At 40.9% G+C, this 22,588-nt stretch overlaps 2 protein-coding genes across 2 annotated transcripts in view; both read right to left on the reverse strand.

Moving 5' to 3' along the window:
• LOC139757429 (uncharacterized) overlaps positions 1-9,759 on the reverse strand; it is an 18,250-nt gene extending 8,491 nt beyond the window's left edge. The window contains exons 1-2 of the mRNA XM_071677934.1: positions 8,916-9,759; positions 1,720-1,922 (exon numbers count right to left, since the gene is read on the reverse strand). Of these exons, the coding sequence (XP_071534035.1) occupies positions 1,720-1,922; positions 8,916-9,486 (774 nt within the window). The 5' untranslated portion in view covers positions 9,487-9,759. The remainder of the gene's footprint in view (positions 1-1,719; positions 1,923-8,915) is intronic.
• Positions 9,760-11,470: 1,711 nt separating this feature from the next.
• Positions 11,471-21,394, reverse strand: LOC139757431 (uncharacterized). Its single transcript, XM_071677944.1, has one exon. The coding sequence runs from the start codon at positions 15,223-15,225 to the stop codon at positions 14,578-14,580; it is 648 nt and encodes a 215-aa protein (XP_071534045.1). The 5' UTR covers positions 15,226-21,394; the 3' UTR covers positions 11,471-14,577.
• Positions 21,395-22,588: the final 1,194 nt, after the last annotated feature.

Raw genomic sequence — 22,588 nt, forward strand, 5'->3', positions numbered from 1 at the left:
GACGGGTGATGGTTTTGTGTGATGGGTGGGTGGGGGGGAGGGGGTGAAGGAGGAGAGGAGGGTGTGTAGTGGGTGAGGTGTGACGGAAAGGGAGAAAGTGTGACGGGTATGGGTAAGGTGTGACGGGCGAGTGTGACGGGTATGGGGAAGGTGTGACGGGAGATAGAAAGTGTGACGGGTATGGAGGTGTGACGGGTATGGGGAAGGTGTGAAGGGTATGGGAAAGTTGTGACGGGTATGGGAAAGTTGTGACGGGTATGGGGAAAGTGTGACGGGTATGGGGAAGGTGTGACGGGTATGGGGAAAGTGTGACAGGTAAGGTGAAGGTGTGAAGGGTAAGGTGAAGGTGTGACGGGTATGGGGAAAGTGTGACTGTTAAGGGGAAAGTGTGACGGGTATGGGGAAGGTGTGACGGGTATGGGGAAGGTGTGACGGGTATGGGAAGTGTGTCGGTATGGGGAAGTTGTGACGGGTATGGGGAAAGTGTGACAGGTAAGGTGAAGGTGTGACGGGTATGGGGAAAGTGTGACTGTTAAGGGGAAAGTGTGACGGGTATGGGGAAGGTGTGACGGGTATGGGGAAAGTGTGACGGGTATGGGGAAGGTGTGACGAGTATGGGGAAGGTGTGACGGGTATGGGGAAGGTGTGACGGGTATGGGGAAGGTGTGACGGGTATGGGGAAAGTGTGACGGGTATGGGGAAGGTGTGACGGGTATGGGGAAGGTGTGACGGGTATGGGGAAGGTGTGACGGGTATGGGGAAAGTGTGACTGTTAAGGGGAAAGTGTGACGGTTATGGGGAAGGTGTGACGGGAGACAGTGTGACGGGTATGGGGAAGGTGTGACGGAAGACAGAAAGTGTGACGGGTATGGAGAAGGTGTGACGGGTATGGGGAAGGTGTGACGGGTATGGGGAAAGTGTGACGGAAGATAGAAAGTGTGACGGATATGGGGAAGGTGTGACGGAAGTCCTATTCCTCAGGTCTCCCGAACCCCACACTATCACCGCTAAAGGCGATAAGATAAGACAAGATAAGACAAGACTCTTTTAAGTCAATATAGCAGATAACAGATAAAGAAATGGGCCTCTGTGGATGTCTATTTCCCTTCCTATGTGCAAGAGCGAGTCTTACCACGGGACGAGGGGAAGGGGCGGGAAAATGATACTCATATTCCCAAGTGCATTTTCATGTCATCATCATCATCATCAGGGGAGACGCAAGAAATACAACACTTGCTATACAACGAAGAGACGTAGCTAGAACGCTATACTATAGCGTTCTAGCTACGCCTCTTCGTTGTATTTCACCTTTGTGTCTAATGATAACACTAGTAATGATAAGGAAATGATAATGGTGCTAGTGATAACCATGGTAATGATAAATGATGATAATGATAACTACTACTATTACTACTACTACGTATAATAATAATAATAATAAATAATAATATGATCATTATTATTATTATTATTATTATTATTATTATTATTATTATTATCATTATCATTATAATTATTATTATTATTATCATTATTATTATTATTACTATTATTATTATTATTATTATTATCATTATCATTAATATTATCATTATTATTATTATTATTATTATTATTATTATTATAATTGTTAGCATTATTATTATTATTTTATTATTATCATTATCATCCCTCCACAAACCAATAAACAAAACAGATGACGTCATATGTCACACTAACCTCGACCCTCTCTTCCATAAGGTCGACCTTGAGGGCCAGCTGTTCCCTGAGGATGACGTCAGGGTAGTGGGTCTGTTGGAAGGTCTGTTCCAGTTCCCGCAGTTGGTCCTCGGTGAAGATGGTCCGGTGGCGTCGCTTCCTCTTCCCCGTGCCCGCTGCCCGCTTTCTCTGGGGGTCTTCGCGCCCAGGTTCACCCCCGCAGCCTGACCTCCCCAGAGAAACAAATACTAAAAAACAAGAGCAAAAAATTCTTATATATAACCTATTGTGTCTTGTCCCAAAACACATCTGTTATCTTGTCCCCAAAACAATGCTACCGAGTTCACCCTAAAACAAATCTATCGTCTTCCCTAACAAATCTATTGTGTTTATCCCCAAACAAATCTATCGAGTCGTGTTCCCCAAACAAGTCTATTGTGTTGGTCCCCAAACATATCTATCAAGTCGTGTTCCCCAAACAAATCTATTGTGTCTGTCCTTACGACCATAGTGAATCTCGTCCCCAAAACAAATCTAGTGTGTTTTTTCCCTACTGCAAATCTATTGTCTCATCCCCAAAACAATTTTAGTATCTTAAATCTATTGCATCTTATCCATAAAACACATCTATCGAGTATAATCTCCAAAACAAATCTATTGATATTATTCTTAGAAGAATTTATATTTTTCATTTTTGTTAAAGATAAAGAAGCTCTGTTGACCCACACTGAAGTTTACGCGCAGATTTCGTCCTTATGGACATAATTCCTGTTGTGAATACGGTCACCCGAGCCAATTAACTCACTAGTGAACACAGTGCTCAAGATAATGATATACAACATACATTATTAATGATGTTATATGTGGGAAATAAAGGTCTTTGATTGACTTAGAAGTTCAATTACATTGAATATTTTAGATTTTACTGATCTAACACTCTAATTACCATCTACTGATCTAACACTTTAATTACCATCTACTAAAGACATTGCAAGGAATTAGTCTTTTTATCATCAGTTTTATGGTTAATTCCTTCAAGCACAACAATTTACCCTTTAAGAACGATACCTTAACCCTTTACGAACGATACCTTAACCCTTTAAGAACGATACCTTAACCCTTTAAGAACGATACCTTAACCCTTCTGTACCAGGTCACGAACGCTGAGTACATTTTAAATGGTTAAATCATTGTAAACGAAGGGTTAAGGGATCTCCAGGCCTTAATGGTAATTAGGTAACTATATCTATAACTAAATGGTATATAGATATACGGTCCAAAATATACGTTAAGCTAGAAAATAGAGAAAAACCTGAGAGGTTTTCCACCTCTAGGCGAATATGGCGCGGTAGCCATATTGTACCGAAGAATTTCAAGACATTTCTCACTTTTGACACCGTTTTCGTAATTCATCAGTTTACATAACCTTATTTACATTATCATTCACACTCTATCATCCCCTTTGCATAGCGGGAACGTCTCCCTCCTCCGTATTTACGTATTTTTCATCAAATTTCCATTTTTTTTTTCATTTTTCAAAAGTTTTTCCTGTCGCCATTCCACCGTGCGTCTCTCCTCCCCTCCTCAGTGCGTGCCAGGGGGGTCGCTGTGTTTTCGTAATTCATCAGTTTATATAACCTTATTTACATTACCATTCACACTCTATCATCCCCTTTGCATAGCGGGAACGTCTCTCTCCTCCGTATTTACGTATTTTTCATCAAATTTCCAATTTTTTTTTCATTTTTTCAAAAGTTTTTCCTGTCGCCATTCCACCCTGCGACTCTCCTCCCTCCCTGGTCCTCCTCAGTGCGTGCCCGGGGGCCGCTGTGCGTGGGAGGAGGAGTATAAGCGGTCGTCGTCTCGTACCTCGGCTCCGGCAGGCACCCACCTCTCTCGCCGGGGCTCCTCGAGCCTGGCCCTCCCCAGCAGGAGACAATAGGGCCACTCGGGAGGGCCATGCACTCCCACGCTCGGGTTTTTAGGGATTAGTGCCCTCCAAACCCTGGACCTCTCCCCCCCCTTTACCTTAGCCCCTCTACAAGCACTTGACCCCAGTCAGCGTCGATTACCTTTCCCTCCCGTCTAAATTACTTTTCGCTAAATATATTTCATTTACCATAATTACCTTTTTATTTATCCTATAAATTCTCCTTCATTATTCAATTTTAGTCCCGGTATGAATGGACTGACATAGAGATAAAAAATTACCTTTCTAGCTTAACCTTTTTTTAAAAGGCTTCCGAGTTACATTTTTCTGAAATATAATTCAGCCTGATTGTGATTAAAAGTCTGGAAGTTATAAGTAATTTAGTGTGTTATGACCAGAGCTTAATTGTCCAAACGTGGCCTTTTGTTCCTAAAAGGCTACGTTTGTGTGTAATTGCTTGTTATGGTAAAGCCTTTATATTGCCTTGGCCTTTTATTTTGTCAGGGCCTTTGAGTATTGTTGTTCTTTTGTTATGGTAGAGCCTTTATATTGTCTGGCCTTTTATGGTATGGACTTTTATATTGTCTGGCCTTTTATGGTATAGCCTTTATATTGTCTGGCCTTTTATGGTATAGCCTTTATATTGTCCGGCCTTTTATGGTATAGCCTTTATATTGTCTGGCCTTTTATGGTATGGACTTTTATATTGTCTGGCCTTTTATGGTATAGCCTTTATATTGTCCGGCCTTTTATGGTATAGCCTTCATATTGTCTGGCCTTTTATGGTATAGCCTTAACATTGTCTGGCCTTTTGTAATGATAGAGGGGATTATGTCTGGCCTTTTGTTAGCGTAGGGCCATTTTTTTATGCTTAACCTTTTCGTTAAAAGGGAGATCATAAATGTCTAATTCCTTGTTATATGGAGGGAAAACTAAGGATTGAATTCCCCTTTCAGACAGTCACTTGTTTAGACTTTGAAATGACGTATTACCGATGGATTTTGATGTGGTTTTTTGAAGGATTTGATCCTCAATTTGTACAATAAATTACACTACCTTTTTAAAGATAGTCCCGCCTCTTTGTGTCCAGCCATAATGTATAACCTAACTCGCCAACCCTAACCTAATCTGACGTAACTAGCCTACCCTAATCTGACCTAACTCGCCTACCCTAACCTAATCTGATCAAACTAGCCTACCCTAATCTGACCTAACTAGCCAACCCTAACCTAATCTGACCTAACAAGTCTATCCTAATCTGACCTAACTAGCCAACCCTAACCTAATCTGACCTAACTAGCCTATCCTAATCTGACCTAACTAGCCTACCCTAACTTAATCTGACCTACCTAGCCTATCTTAACCTAATCTGACCAAACTAGCCTACCCTAGTATAACCTAACTAGTCTACCCTAACCTAATCTGACCTAACTAGCCTACCTTAACCTAATCTGACCTAACTAGCCTATCTTACCCTAATCTGATCTGACCTAACTAGCCTACCTAACCTAATCTGACCTAACTAGCCTACCCTAACCTAATCTGACCTAACTAGCCTAACTTAATCTGACCTAACTAACCTACCCTAAACTAATGTAATCTAACCTAACTTAAACTAAACTAATCTAACCTACCTAACTAACTTAACCTACCTTAACTAATCTAGCCTAGCAAAATCTAAACTGACCTACACTAACCTAACCTAATATAACTTAACTAGCGTTCTCTAACCTAACTTAAACTAACCTACCTACCTAACAAGCCTTCCTTAACCTAATTTTACTTAAATTAAACTAACCTAACCTAACTAACTAACCTAATCTAAACTACTTACTCTAAAATAATCTAACCTAACTAACCTACTCGAACCAAACCAACCTACTCTAACATGACCTAACCTAACTTACTAACATGATCTAACCTAACCCACTCTAACAGAATCTAACCTAACCCACTCTAACATAACTAAAGCTAACTAACCTAACAATAATAATTCGCAAAATATTCACAACAATAATTTCATTTATCAAACCAATTTTGTGGTTGAGCTTAAATTTGAAAAATTCTCACCCAGTGAAATTTAAACAATGCTCCACATCATTAAATTTAAATATAATAAAAAATGCAAATTATTTTGAGAAATATTAAATGTCATATTGCCCTCTATAACTATCTTTGATAAATATTAACTAAGTTTTGGCACATTATAACTAATTAGAAAATATATGTAAATGATTTTTCATTTATGGAGAAATGTGTAAAATTTTAGCCCATTCCTTGGGTAAAAATCATCCTAGTTACTTAACAATCATTCCTAGTTACTTAACAGAATAATTCCTAGTTAAAATTATTCTTAATTACTTAACAGAATAATTCTAAGTTACCAGAATTATTCCTAGTTAGTTCAAATTATTCCTAGTTACTTAACAGAATGATTCCTAGTCAACAAACAATTCCTAGTTAACAAAATCATTCTCAGTTACTTAAAAGAATAATTCCTGGTTACTTAACAATAATTCAGTTAACAGAATCATTCCTAGTTACTTAACAAAATCATTCTCAGTTACTTAAAAGAATAATTCCTGGTTACTTAACAATAATTCAGTTAACAGAATCATTCCTAGTTACTTAACAAAATCATTCTCAGTTACTTAAAAGAATAATTCCTGGTTACTTAACAATAATTCAGTTAATAGAATCATTCCTAGTTACTTGACAGAATAATTCTTGGTTAACAGAATTATTCCTACTTAAAATAATTCGTAGTTACTTAACAGAATAATTCCTAGTTACTTAACAGAATCATTCCTAGTTACTTAATGAAATATTTACTAGTTAACAGAATCATTCCTAGTTACTTATTAGAGTCATTCCTAGTTACTTAAAAAATTATTCCTAGTTACTTAACAGAATCATTCCTAGTTACTTAATGAAATATTTACTAGTTAACAGAATAATTCCTAGTTACTTAAAAAATTATTTCTAGTTACTTAACAGAATCATTCCTAGTTAATGAAATATTTACTAGTTAACAGAATCATTCCTAGTTACTTATTAGAATCATTCCTAGTTACTTAAAAAATCATTCCTAGTTACTTAACAGAATCATTCCTAGTTACTTAACAGAATAATCCCTAGTTATAATTCCTAGTTACTTAACAGAATAATCCCTAGTTATAATTCCTAGTTACTTAACAGAACTTGCGAATACATCAGTAAAATGAGGCCAATCTACCTAGATAATTTACGCAAATAAATCCTTGGATAATTTAAATAATCTCGGGACTAATGTAATTACCAGCCAGTCTTAAGATAATCCAAATGTAATCATTATGAACATGGGCTACGCTTGTCCAAAGTAACCAGACGTGTGTCTGAAAGGTAACACATGACGCCCAAAAAATTACATTTATAAAGTAATTGACCTGAAATTAGTACAATTTATTTATAGTTTATGATAAAGCTAAGATGTCAAGAGGTTTTAAGGTACAAATTACATTAATATAGAAAGGAATCTTGGCGTATTTCTCATCTATTCTTGTTTTCTAAGTTAATGTCATTATAGACTGAGTTTTTTTCTATATTAATGTAATCTTCGTATAGCCTAACCTTATTTATAAGTTTTATAGACCCTAAATATAGCTTAGATTTTCTATTTTGCATATATTTTGCGTATTAAGGACACGTTGCGTATACTATAGCCTAGCTACGCTCTAGGATTTCACGTTGCGTATACTATAGCCTAGCTACGCTCTAGGACTTCATATTGCGTATACTATAGCCTAGCTACGATCTAGGACTTCATATTGCGTATACTATAGCCTAGCTACGCTCTGGGATTTCACGTTGCGTATACTATAGCCTAGCTACGCTCTAGGATTTCACGTTGCGTATACTATAGCCTAGCTACGCTCTAGGAATTCACGTTGCGTATACTATAGCCTAGCTACGCTCTAGCATTTCACGTTGCGTATACTATACCCTAACCTAACCAAAATATGGTGTTCACTAGTACTTCACATAGTTATATAGCGTAGTTGTGGCGTATACCGTATATACTCTAGTTGTGGCGTATATATACGGTATATCCTTGCTACCATTGCGTATATATGGTATATCGTAGCTAGTATGGCGTATATAGAGTATATCCTAGCTAGTATGGCGTATATAAGCTATATCATAGCTAGTACGGCGTTTATATAGTATATCTCAGCTAGTATTGCGTATATATGGTATATCGTAGCTAGTATGGCGTATATACGGTATATCCTCGCTAGTATGGCGTATATACGGTATAGCCTTGCTATTATAGCGTATATACGGGATATACTCGCTAGTATGGCGTATATACGGTATATCGTCGCTAGTATGGCGTATATACGGTATATCTTTGCTAGTATGGCGTATATACGGTATATCCTAGCTAGTATGGCGTATATACGCTATATCCTAGCTATTCTTGTATGGCCTCAGTTTAGCTGCATTTCATCATACTGTATCATTATGTGTTCATTCCTATACATTTTCTTTTGAGAATTACTTAGACGAATTAATAAAAATAAATTATAAGAATAAATGTATATATATCTTAATATACACCAGAGTTAAAAAGCCAATTGCGAGAAATGATTTTAGAATGGTAATCGTTCAAACTAGTTGTTAACAAGCACTGGTCATTCGACCCTTAATTGGTTAGTTCACAATAGTTACAACATGACAGGTTGTAACGGGTTGTGAAAATATATGAGAGTTGTCATAGAAACTAGACTTACACTGAATTATCCCGATAATTTGATAATTGTAAATGGGTAATTGTAAATGGGTAATTAATTCTCTTATTGACCTGATAAAGATAACTTAGAATTACCTTAGAATTCTCTTACTGACCTGATAAAGATAACTTAGAATTACCTTAGAATTCTCTTACTGACCTGATAAAGATAACTTAGAATTACCTTAGAATTCTCTTACTGACCTGATAAAGATAACTTAGAATTACCTTAGAATTCTCTTACTGACTTGATAAAGATAACTTAGAATTACCTTAGAATTCTCTTACTGACCTGATAAAGATAACTTAGAATTACCTTAGAATTCTCTTACTGACTTGATAAAGATAACTTAGAATTACCTTAGAATTCTCTTACTGACTTGATAAAGATACCTTAGAATTCTCTTACTGACCTGATAAAGAAAACTTAGAATTACCTTAGAACATTATTGTGGTTGTAACATAATTATAATTACTTCTGTAAACGATTGAACAACGAAGTTGTATTTAACATACCGTTGGTGGCGCTGTGGGGCGACAGGTGTGGGGAGGGCAGGTGTGGGGCGAGCAGGTGTGGGGCGAGCAGGTGTGGGGCGGGCCAGATATCCCTGGGCGCTGGGTGGAGGCCGTCCATGGACAATGGCAGACGCCAGCTCCGCCATTCCCCAAAGGGCGGGAGGAGCTGGAGCCTTAGGTGGGTGTGGGCTGGCGCGTTGTTGACTGTGGGCAAGAGTGGCTGGTGGTGGTGGTGAAGGGCGGCAGTGAGGGGCGGCGGCCAGGGCCACGTGGGGCACGTGGGGCACGTAGGGCACCCGAGACACTGCCGGATCTGCTCCTGCGACAGGAGGTACACGCTGACGGACTCACGGAGACTGGCGGCGTCCAGCGCCACGCCCTCGCCTCCCGGCGACGCGTCGTAGCCCCCGGCCACGACGCCGGGGCTGCAGACGGAGGAGGCCATGGCCGAGCTACAGCCCGGGGCGGCCCCGGGGTTACACGAAGGGTGGCACTCCAGGACCTGCCTGACGGCGCTCCAGCTGCTGACGGCGTCGCGCCCCTTGGCCTCGGGGTCGCTGGGGTTGAACATGGCGCAAGCTGACTTAGCTACGTCGTGGCCCTTCCCAGCGACGGTGTGGTCGAGGCCCTTACGTCTCTGGCATCTTGGGAGAGGGAGGGGAAATAGTCAGCTCATTCCCTCCCGTAGTTGCTGTAGAGTTTCATAGTGTCAGCAGATCCTATGTGGCATTACCGGGTAGTACAGATCTCCTCCTCCGTCAGGTAGTACAGATCTCCTCCTCCGTCAGGTAGTACAGATCTCCTCCTCCGTCAGGTAGTACAGATCTCCTCCTCCGTCAGGTAGTACAGATCTCCTCCTCCGTCAGGTAGTACAGATCTCCTCCTCCGTCAGGTAGTACAGATCTCCTCCTCCGTCAGGTAGTACAGATCTCCTCCTCCGTCAGGTAGTACAGATCTCCTCCTCCGTCAGGTAGTACAGATCTCCTCCTCCATCAGGTAGTACAGATCTCCTCCGTCAGGTAGTACAGATCTCCTCCGTCAGGTAGTACAAATCTCCTCCTCCGTCAGGTAATACAGATCTCCTCCTCCGTCAGGTAGTACAGATCTCCTCCGTCAGGTAGTACAGATCTCCTCCTCCGTCAGGTAGTACAGATCTCCTCCTCCGTCAGGTAATACAGATCTCCTCCTCCGTCAGGTAGTACAGATCTCCTCCGTCAGGTAGTACAGATCTCCTCCTCCGTCAGGTAGTTCAAATCTCCTCCTCCGTCAGGTAGTACAGATCTCCTCCTCCGTCAGGTAGTACAGATCTCCTCCTCCGTCAGGTAATACAGATCTCCTCCGTTAGGTAGTACAGAACTCCTCCTCCGTCTGGTAATACAGATCTCCTCCTCCGTCAGGTAGTACAGATCTCCTCCTCCGTCAGGTAGTACAGATCTCCTCCTCCGTCAGGTAGTACAGATCTCCTCCTCCGTCAGGTAGTACAGATCTCCTCCGTCAGGTAGTACAGATCTCCTCCTCCGTCAGGTAATACAGATCTCCTCCTCCGTCAGGTAGTACAGAACTCCTCCTCCGTCTGGTAATACAGATCTCCTCCTCCGTCAGGTAGTACAGATCTCCTCCTCCGTCAGGTAGTACAGATCTCCTCCGTCAGGTAGTACAGATCTCCTCCTCCGTCAGGTAGTACAGATCTCCTCCGTCAGGTGGTTCGTCAGGCGTAAAATTATGGGATTCCTACAATAACCACAGCGTTACCACAGGTGGTGTCAACGTTGGCCTGAGCCAGATGGCGACGCTGGTTATATGTTTTCAAGTCACAGGTGGTGATGGGCAGGTATACAGGTGGTGCGAGTCAGCTTGAGTTCTCTCCCAGGTGGCGCCAGTTGGTCAGTCCCTCTCTCTCTTATGGGCAGGTGGTCTGTGTCAGGTGGCGGTATACAGGTGGTAGCACCAGCTGGGTTATGATACCAGTTGAGGACGCGAAGGTGGTGAGGTAGCGACGACGTGTAGGTGGTGCTGACGTGCAGGTGGTGGCGCCAGCTGGGGTTATGACGAGCCTGACAGCTGACGCGAAGAACGAATGGTCTTGGCCAAGAAGGAGGCGGGACCAGATGCCCCGCCTCCTGCACACGCCCCCTTCTACCCTACTCCCGTCCCCTCCTTCATCACCACGCCCCCTCTGGTAGCCTTCCGCGCCACCATGGCCCCTCCTACTGTTCCCCATCCCACCTTACCCTCCCTCCAGCCCTCCGCTGCCCTACCTTACCCTCCCTCCAACCCTCCCATGGAAGCAGAAGATGCCCCGCCCACTACACACGCCCCGTCCCTTCTCCACCCAAGCCTCCCCTTCCCACAGAGCCCCATCCTATCCTCCCTCGACCCCTCGACCCTTACCTCGGCCCATCACACCCCTTCCTCCCATCCCGTCGGCCAACCTCCCCCCCCACCCCTCCTACTCTTTCTCATACCATCACATGCCTATGTTATATATATATATATATATATATATATATATATATATATATATATATATATATATATATATATGGGAACTTCAGTGAAGGGGGCTAATGGGGAGGTGATAATAAGTAGTGGTGATGTGAGAAGGAGATGGAGTGAGTATTTTGAAGGTTTGTTGAATGTGTTTGATGACAGAGTGGCAGATATAGGATGGTTTGGTCGAGGTGGTGTGCAAAGTGAGAGGGTTAGGGAGAATGATTTGGTAAACAGAGAAGAGGTAGTAAAAGCTTTGCAGAAGATGAAAGCCGGCAAGGCAGCGGGTTTGGATGGTATTGCAGTGGAATCTATTAAAAAAGGGAGTGACTGTGTTGTTGACTGGTTGGTAAGGTTATTTAATGTATGTATGACTCATGGTGAGGTGCCTGAGGATTGGCGGAATGCGTGCATAGTGCCATTGTACAAAGGCAAAGGGGATAAGAGTGAGTGCTCAAATTACAGAGGTATAAGTTTGTTGAGTATTCCTGGTAAATTATATGGGAGGATATTGATTGAGAGGGTGAAGGCATGTACAGAGCATCAGATTGGGGAAGAGCAGTGTGGTTTCAGAAGTGGGAGAGGATGTGTGGATCAGGTATTTGCTTTGAAGAATGTATGTGAGAAATACTTAGAAAAGCAAATGGATTTGTATGTAGCATTTATGGATCTGGAGAAGGCATATGATAGAGTTGATAGAGATGCTCTGTGGAAGGTATTAAGAATATATGGTGTGGGAGGCAAGTTGTTAGAAGTATTGAAAAGTTTTTAATGAGGATGTAAGGCATGTGTACGAGTAGGAAGAGAGGAAAGTGATTGGTTCTCAGTGAATGTTGGTTTGCGGCAGGGGTACATGATGTCTCCATGGTTGTTTAATTTGTTTATGGATGGGGTTGTTAGGAAGGTGAATGCAAGAGTTTTGGAGAGAGGGGCAAGTATGCAGTCTGTTGTGGATGAGAGACCTTGGGAAGCGAGTCAGTTGTTATTCGCGGATGATACAGCGCTGGTGGCTGATTTGGGTGAGAAACACAGAAGCTGGTGACTGAGTTTGGTAAAGTGTGTGAAAGAAGAAAGCTGAGAGTAAATGTGAATAAGAGCAAGGTTATTAGGTACAGCAGGGTTGAGGGACAAGTCAGTTGGCAGGTAAGTTTGAATGGAGAAAAACTGGAGGAAGTGAAGTGTTTTAGATATCTGGGAGTGGATTGGTAGCAGATGGAACCATGGAAGCGAAAGTAAGTCATTGGGTGGGGGAGGAGGTGAAAGTTCTGGCAGCGTTGAAGAATGTGTGGAAGGCAAGAATGTTATCTTGGAAAGCAAAAATGGGTATGTTTGAAGAAATAATGGTTCCGACAATGTTATATGGTTGCGAGGCATGGGCTATAGATAGAGTTGTGTGGAAGAGGGTGAATGTGCTGGAAATGAGATGTTTGAGGAAAATATGTGGTGTGAGCTGGTTTGATCGAGTAAGTAATGAAAGGGTAAGAGAGATGTGTGGTAATAAAAAGAGTGTGGTTGAGAGAGCAGAAGAGGATGTTTTGAAGTGGTTTGGTCACATGGAGAGAATGAGTGAGAAAAGATTGACAAAGAGGATATATGTGTCAGAGGTGGAGGGAACGAGAAGTGGGAGACCAAATTGGAGGTGGAAAGATGGAGTGAAAAAGATTCTGAGTGATCGGGGCCTGAACATGCAGGAGGGTGAAAGGCGAGCAAGGAATAGAGTGAATTGGAACGATGTGGTATACCGGGGGTCGTCGTGCTGTCAATGGATTGAACCAGGGCATGTGAAATGTCTGGGGTAAACCATGGAAAGTTTTGCGGGACGTGGATGTGGAAAGGGTGCTGTGGTTTAGGTGCATTATACATGACAGCTAGAGACTGAGTGTGAACGAATGTGGCCTTTGTTGTCTTTTCCTAGTGCTACCTCGCGCACATGCAGGGGGAGGGTGTTGTCATTTCATGTGTGGCAGGGTGGCAATGGGAATGAATAAGGGCAGACAGTATGAATTATGTACATGTGTATATGTTTATGTCTGTGTGTGTATATATATGTATATGTTGAGATGTGGTTTCTGAGCTGTGGTTGAGATGTATAGTTATGAATATTTGCGTGTGTGGACGTGTATGTATATACATGTGTATGTGAGTGGGTTGGTCCATTTTTTCGTCTGTTCCCTTGTGCTACCTCACTAACGCAGGAGACAGCAACAAAGCAAATAAATAAATACGTTGAGATGTATAGGCATGTATATGTGCATGTGTGGATGTGTATGTATATACATGTGTATGTGGGTGGGTTGGGCCATTCTTTCGTCTGTTTCCTTGTGCTACCTCACTAACACAGGAGCCAGCAACAAAGTATAATAAATATATAAATAATGAGAATGAATATTGCCCATGTATTCCCTATGTGTTGTAAAAGGCAACAAAGAGGGGCAGGAGCAGGTAGCTGGAAATCCTCCCTTCCTGTATTACTTTCCAAAAGAACAGAACAGAACATGGAGCCAAGTGAGGATTTTTCCATCCGAGGCTCTGTCATCTGTTCTTGACACTATCTCCCTCATGCAGGAAATGGCATGCATGTATGACAAAATATACAACTTATGTTTTCTTATTTCATAAACCTTGAGGTATATTAAGTTTCCCAAGTTCTGGGTGACACTGAAGGTAGTCATGAAATTGATAGATATATACCTAAGCCACTGATCTTAATTGATGATATAGAAGTTTTACATTTAATATGTTTAGTTGTTTGACATAAACAATTTAAAAGCCAAGTTCTATTGTTTAAATATTTCAAGCATTCCTACTTCATTGCATTTCTTTTTCATTCATGCTTGCTTTTCACACTTATACAAAAGTCCTCGCTCTGCTCTTCCTTTTCTAACTTTTAGAATGTGATAATACGAGAGGGGAGGATTTTCGGTTTCCCAGTCCTAGCCCATCTCACTCACCTTCTACAGTATACAGGAGATATATGGGTAGTACTCTTTCTCCCCTATCCCCATGGATATCTTCATGGCATAATACCCTAAGATCTTGAGGTTGTACAATACCTATGGAATAATAGCAAGATCCTACATTACCTTAGAGCAATGGATGTTGATACCATTGTTCTAGAGAAGAAGGTAGTTATGTCATACTCTATAACACAGGTTTTGTGAAGTGTTAGGAACTAGGGAAAGGTAGCAGGTCTATTGTAGCTCATATCACGCTTCGGAGCATCCCCCATGGAGCTGAAGACAAACTCAAATGATGATTCCTTCACGACAAATGATGATTCCTTCAAGATCTGGTACTCAAAGGATGATGAAGGAGCGGGGTACATCTGATGTGGGTTGTGGCGAGGGAAGTGTTGGTGGTTGCCGAGCCTCCTGTTTGATTCACCCTCAGGGTTGCCAGTTGGGTCCTCTTTTGCTTGTTGGTTCACCGTCACTGCCATCATCACTGACTGTAACACTGCCTCCGGCACATTCACTTCTTGCACTTGAAAACTTTCTTCAATCTGGTCATTTTTGGGTGTTTTAGGGTCATAGTGGTTGTTTTCAGGAACCGTCAAGTCATACTGAATATTCTTCAAGTTTCCATGCTTAGTTTGGTCATCTTCCTTGCTTCCAGTCTTGGTCTGGTATGCTGCAAGAGCTGTTATGTTATTCTCACAGTTTTCCTTGAGCCAAAGCTTATCCTGGGCCTTGAGCTTGAGCTGACCATCTTCCTGGGCCTGCAGCTTAGTAAAGTCATCACAGAAGACTGGAACCTTCAGGTACCCTGGACGACTAGCAGCTATGAAGCCCAGGATGAAGGAAGTCTTTTCTGAGTGCATTTGTTCCTGCAAGTCCCAGGACTTGAAGTTGCTGCTGGCAGAGTTGATGTTGATGGCAGAGTATACACATCCAACCTCTGTCTACATACATAACAGACTGTAGTTAGTGATGCCTATATTTTAAGATTTCTTTAAATAAATTCAATGTATATAGCAGCTGGATTTCTAACCTATGACATCTGACCTACGTAACTTCAAAGGTATGGTTTTAAAATAAAAGACAACATCCCCACCCCATCAGTACCTTTGTCTTTGAAGAAAAAGCAAGACTTTATACTTCCATTGAAGAACTAAGACGCTCTCAGGATGCCTGTCTTCCTAACACTTGTTTGTTAGGTTCATTTTTTCCCCTGCAACCCTTTCTTAATTGTATCCAAACACTCACAGGCAGAATAACACAATATTCAGCTCACCCATGCACTTACCTGCATGCCGTACCTCTCACCTGGGTGCCTGGCATAAGCTAGGTTGTGTGTGTGTGTGTGTGTGTGTGTGTGTGTGCGCATCCATCATACTAATAAAGATATGGTGCATATCTAGAAGGTTAACACAGGGCAACAAAAATGGAAAACTCTCTCCCTGTAAAATACAAATAGTAATCACTAACACAGCCTCATACTCACTAGGATTGCAACTGTGAGGAGGATAAGGCACCAGGCAGCTTGGCGAGTAGCCCTCATCGTAGTCTCACCAATACTAATCCCAGAGTAGCATATTTCCGGGTCATTCTCATTATCTTAATTAATGTAATCAATTAACCTTCAGTTACACCTGTATACTGCACATATCTGCAGGTCTTTCATAGTCAGAAGCTAAATATAAGCGTACCTTTATATTGTAGCTTTTTAAACATTCAGGGGTTCTACGTATTTGGTCATGGACTTAGTCAACTCCCTGAGCACAATGGGACTACCCTTGAACATAACGGTACAACCCCTGAACATGATTGCATAACACAATGAACACAGTGGTACAATCCTCCAGTAATGACAAAGAACATAACAGGACAAACATAAAGCATGACTTGGCCTTTGACTTGACCCTTATGAATCAAATCACAAATCAGAGTGAATTTTATGGATTATGAAAAGTAAAATCAATCTAATCCTTATCTTTGGAGGGAAAGTCATCTTTAATCAAATAATATATGTCAGAATAAATAAAACAATTTATCACATGTATGCTAAATGAAAATATACATAAGTAGTCTGTTTTAGTAATAAAAACAATCAAGGCTACTGCTTCAGTAAATAAAAAAAGAAAATTATATACATATATATTCTTATTATTCTTTTTCATTATACTTGATTGGCATTTCCCGCATCAGTGAGGTAGAGCCAGTAAACAGATGAAGAAGGGCCCATCCACTCATATACAAACATATATACATTAACACCCATACATGCACATATACATACATATCAACATATACAAATATACATACATATACACAGATATATACATATAGACACATGTACATATTCATGCTTGCCTTCATCCATTCCTGTCGCTTCCCTGTCCCACAGGAAATAGCATTGCTACCCCCTGCTTCAGCATGGCAGCGCCAAGAAAACAGGCAAAAAAGGCCACATTCATTCACACTCATTCTCTAGTTGTGATGTGTAATGCACCGAAACCACAGCTCCATCTCCACATCCAGGCCCCATGGACCTTTCCATGGTTTACCCCAGATAACATTTTCACTTTCAACACTTTTTCATCGCCCCCTCCTCCACCCTATGACTCACATCTGTTTCCAAGGTTCCATTCACTACCATGTCCATTCCCAAATATTCAAAACACTTCACTTCCTCCAATTTTTGTACATTCAAACTCACACCCTAACTAACCTGTCCCTTAACCCTACTGAACCTAATAACTTTACTTTTATTCACATTCACTCAACTTTTTCCTTTCTCACACTCTTTGACTCATTCACCAACTTCTGTAGTTTCTTACTTGACTCAGCAAACAACAATTGACTCACTTTCCAAGCCCTTATCCCCCACATACTACATACTCACCCTTCTTTCCAAGATGGGGAGCTGTAGTTTCGGTGCATTACACATGACAGCTAGAGGCTGTGTGAATTAATGTGGCCTCGTTGTAGCTGTTTTCCTGGTGCTAACTCGCTGAAGCAGGGAGTAACGATGCTGTTTCCTGTGGGATGGGGTAGCACCAGGAATGGATGAAGGCAGGGAGCGGGAGGCTGGAAATCCTCCCCTCTCATTTTTTAATTTTCCAAAAGAGGAACAGAGAAGGGGGCCAAGTGAGGATATTCCCTCAAAGGCTCATTCCTCTGTTCTTAACACCACCTCGCTAATGCGGGAAATGGCGAATAGTATAAAAAAAAAATATATATATATATATAGATGTGTATATGAGTGGATGGGCCATTTCTTCATCTGTTTCCTGGCACTACCTCGCTGACACAGGAAACGGCAATCAAGTATAGTGCTAAAATAATAATAATAATAATATATATACAGAAGAGTCACCATAATTCATGGGTTAGGTACCAGAAGCCTTAATTATCATGTGTAGAAATAGCATAAACTGTTCTCTGATAAACACTAAACATCATACTCCACAAACTTGAATGTGCATTTATCTCGAGTATTCACTGACCCTAGACTTTTTGCCAAAATCCTCTTCATTTACCTTATATCTCATGTAAGCCGATTTCAGTTTTTCAGGTGCCCAAGAACACTGATTTGACGGAGAGGGGAATAGTTACTAGTCAAACAGTAAAATTCTGACACAGCAAGAAATAAACCATTTAGAATTGTCAGCAATTATATCAGTTTATGTACAGTATGTTATGGACCTACAGCCAGAATTCCTCAGTGGGGGCTGTCATTCAGCAGAACTTGCTGCCTCATGCAGTTTTTGATAAAATACACATCTTTACTGCCAATATGAATGAAACAGTGACCATATCTTACCTGTAATACTTTGAAAATGCAACATTATGCAGTCACATGGGGAAGTGTCACTTGTAAACAAAATGGTACATCATCAGCTGGTGGTAGTCCTCCTGGTATCAGGTTATCACTCAAAACTTAAAATTCTTTATTATGGACACTTTTGGGATGTCAATCTTATCACATTGTAACTAATGCAAGAACTAAAAGATAATGCAGGTATTTTACCAAAACTAAAATACAGTTGTTCTTTGGCAGACCTCACGGTCAGCGAAGTAGTCTACACCACTTTCACTTCCCACAAGGAAATGCTTTCCCTCAATGGAACTCTGCTTCCTTTCTAGCCACTGGCCGTTGTTTTCCTGAAGTACAGTAATAACTTACATAAGCAATATTTCACTAACTTTATTTCTCGATGTATGTCTGCTGTTTCCCATGTTAGTAAGGTAGTCCCAGGAGCAGACAAAGAAAGGCCGCATCCACTCACATCCACTCTCTAGCTGTTATAAGCAATGCACTGAAATCACAGCCCCCTATATACAAGCGGGCCCAACAGAGGTTTCCATGGTTTTTCCTGGCTGCTTCACATGCCCTGGTTCAGTCTATTGACAACATGATGCCCCCTGCATACCACATTGTTCCAATTCACTCTGTCCCATGTAAGCTTTTCACCCTACTGAATGCTCAGGCTTTGGTTAGTCAACATCTTTTTCACTTCATCCTTCCATCTCAAATTTGGTCTCTTTCTTCTCCATATCCCTCCCATTTGTGACAAATATATCCTAATTGTCAACCTCTCCTCACTCATTCTTTCCATATGTCCAAACCATTTCAGCACATCCCCTTCATCTCTCTCAACAACACTTCTTAATACTGCACCTCTCTCTTATGCTATTATTACTAACTTGATTAAACCACCTCACACCACTTACTGTCCTCAAACAGTTCATTTTCATAACATAAACCCTTTGCACCTCCTCATCCATAGTTCAAGCTTCTCATTAATCCAACACTGTTGGAACTACTGTGCCTTCAGACACACCCATTTTTGTTCCTCCTCCAATAGCGAACTCTTTTTTCCACACATTCCTCAATGCTCCCAGGACCTTTGCCCCCTCACCCAACATATGAATCACTTCCACTTCCATGATTACATTCACTGCTCTGTCCAATCCCAGGTATTTAAAACATTTCACTTCTTCCAAATTTTCTCCATTCAAACTCAAATCACAGCTAACCAGTCCCCCTAGCCCTGCTAAACCTAATAACCTTGCTTTTATTCACATTTACTCTTAACTTCCCCCTTTCACACACTTTCCCAAACTCACTCACCAACTTCTGCAGTTTCTAACTTGAATCTGCCACCTGTGTCATCAACAGACAACACTCACTACATATTGCATACTTGCTCCTTTCAGCAAGACCCTTACACTTACCTCCCTCACCACCTCACCCATAAATATATCGAACAGCCATAGTGACATCACACACCCGTGCAGCAGACCAGCCACCACCTGCAACCACTCACTCTCCTCTCTTCCCACTCATACATATGCCTTACACTCTTGATAAAAATTTACTGCTTCTGGTAGCTTTTCTCCCACACCATATAATCAAGACATCTTTCTTGGCCCTGCCATGTGCTTTATCTAGTTCCACACATGCTACATACAAATCCTTCTGTTGCTCTAAGTATTTGTCATAGACATTCTTCAAAGCAAACACCAGATCCATCCATGTTTTACCACCCAAAATCACATTGTTCCTCTTGAATCTGATGTTCTTTACATCCCTTCACCATCTTAGTCACCACCCTCCCACAGATCTTACCAGGTACTCAACAAACTTGTACCTCTGTAGTTTGAATTCTCACATATGCCTCCCTTGCCTTTATAAATTGGTAGCATACATGTCTTTTGTCAATCCTCAAGCACCTCACCATGATCCATTCATACAATGAAAATCCAAACTAACCTATTAGTAACATAGTCAGTAACATTACAGTAAAATTACTGGTAAACTTTCAAAGATAAACTTGTGCCTTGTTTTGTCTACACTTTCATAGTCACATCACTCCCTACATTACTCATATATTACGGTTCATGTTAAGTCATGCATGCACTCATGACACAAGCACTGTCTGCAGGGCAGTGCACACCACCTTTGCTACCTGCCAAGGAACACTGCTTCCTCCAAAGGTACAATGCTTTCTCCCCAGCTACAGGTTAGTTGTTTTCCTGAAGCACAGTTCTCCATTAATAACTCAATAAGCATTGTTTTTCATTAACAATGTGGTATAATTAATGGTAATCTTTCAAAGATTAAGATAGGTCATGTTTGGTAATCACTACACACCACTTTACTCATACATTATGGTACGCTTTAACTCATGCACTAGTCATCACACGCTCTTGAACAAGTCAGTGAATTACGGGAGGTTACAACTTGTATGCAACTGTTTATAATGTTCATACAGTTTATCTGAGTGATATTGGCTTAACATCATAAGCCAATGTATAAACATCCCTCATCTATGATACCTCGAAGCAGGCATCAACATCTGCTCCAGAGCACTTCAGTACTAGATTTCCACAGAACATGAGACAAAACTATTATTTCAAAATGCAATTTTCCATTTCAACTTGTACCGGTAAATAGAAGATTACTGGATATCTTTCCGATTGCATTGGAGATTAATTATGGTATCATCATTTTTCCTGGAGGACTAGTAGTGAGGTCTTTGTAGACTATTATAATGAAAGAAATATGGTGTTGGTTGTTTTTGAGAATGTTTGATTATGATTAAAAGTTTTTGTTCTTCCATTCTTCATTGTCATATGAACTGGATGACATCTCAACTTAGAGTTGATCCTCTATTTTAACCTAAAAGGTTGTCTCAAAAATTTGACATTTACAAAGGCATATATATATATATATATATATATATATATATATATATATATATATTTTTTCATACTATTCGCCGTTTCCCGCAATAGCGAGGTAGCGTTAAGAACAGAGGATTGGGCCTTTTTTGGAATATCCTCACCTGGCCCCCTCTGTTCCTTCTTTTGGAAAATTAAAAAAAAAAAAAAGAGAGGGGAGGATTTCCAGCCCCCCGCTCCCTCCCCTTTTAGTCGCCTTCTACGACACGCAGGGAATACGTGGGAAGTATTCTTAATCCCCTATCCCCAGGGATAATATATATATATATATATATATATATATATATATATATATATATATATATATATATATATATATAGTACATAATACCTCAACAAATACAGTAAATTAAGACAATAAAGAAAAATATGAAGCATAGTTCAACTTACGTGATATGACAGGTGTGTAATGAATCTGTTGACACAGAATCACTGGTTTAGTCCTCCGCTTTCCCCTCTGGTGTCATGTTTCATGTTTCAGCAGATATTTTATAAAACATTTTGTCTGTGATAGCCATGTCCTCAGCATACCATCATTACCAAATTTTCTTCAATATATATATATTTATATATGTCACCAATCAAGTTTAACTGAATTCTGACAGCCTGAGATAACACCGCTAGTGAAAAGTCACCTTTGACGAGGCTGTCTCATTGGGAGTACAGGCTCCTTAAAGAACTTCTCACTCCAAAGGAGTCTATATTCCCAGCTACTGGAAGTAGCTTTGGCTGCAGGAGCCTTTAGAAAAGTCCTGGGTAACACAATGGCTTTCATAGAAATTGAGACAGCGGTAATCAAAAAATAAATAAAAGAATAAATATTACCCATCACTACAAACACCATTTCAACATATCGAATGGCCTTGAGGCCCTTGATGTCACTGCCATAAAGACACTGAACACTTAATGCTCCACTGCCCTGTATATAAACACACACATCACAACATTCATGAAATGTGGATGAGGCCAACTTCTGGCTGCAAGAGCCTCATAAGGAAAAAAAAGGGACTCCGGGATAGGAAGTAAGTACAAAGCACATATTTCTGGGGATATGGGAAGAAGAAGAGTGCCCATGCATTCCCTACAGTTCGTAATATTTTCTTTTTCATACTTATTTGCAAATTCCAGCATAACTAAGTAGCCCTAAGAAGAGATGAAGAATGGCCTCATTTGTTTACATCTTTCTGTCACAAGTAATGCACTAAAACCAAACCCCCACTACTCACATCCAAGCCCCAAAAACCTTTGTTTTTTTCCCTGACATTTCACAAGCCCTAGTTCAACTGACTGACATATTCCTCTATGTTTACCACATAACTTCATTCTATCCTGTGCACACTCCACACCATCATGTATGTTCAGGTCCTGAACAATCAAGACATCTCTCACTCCATCCTTCCACTTTTTCCTCAGTTTCTGCTGTCTCGTTTCATCCACTTCTGACAAGTATCCTCTTAGTCAGCTTTTCCTCATTTATCCTCTCCGTATGTAAAC

Source organism: Panulirus ornatus, chromosome 26, assembly GCF_036320965.1.
Source record: "Panulirus ornatus isolate Po-2019 chromosome 26, ASM3632096v1, whole genome shotgun sequence".
NCBI classification, from domain to species: Eukaryota; Metazoa; Arthropoda; class Malacostraca; order Decapoda; family Palinuridae; genus Panulirus; species Panulirus ornatus.

Bases quoted from the DNA above. Each gene is read 5' to 3' on its own strand.
- LOC139757431 (XM_071677944.1), bottom strand. From the start codon at position 15,225: ATGCACTCAGAAAAGACTTCCTTCATCCTGGGCTTCATAGCTGCTAGT.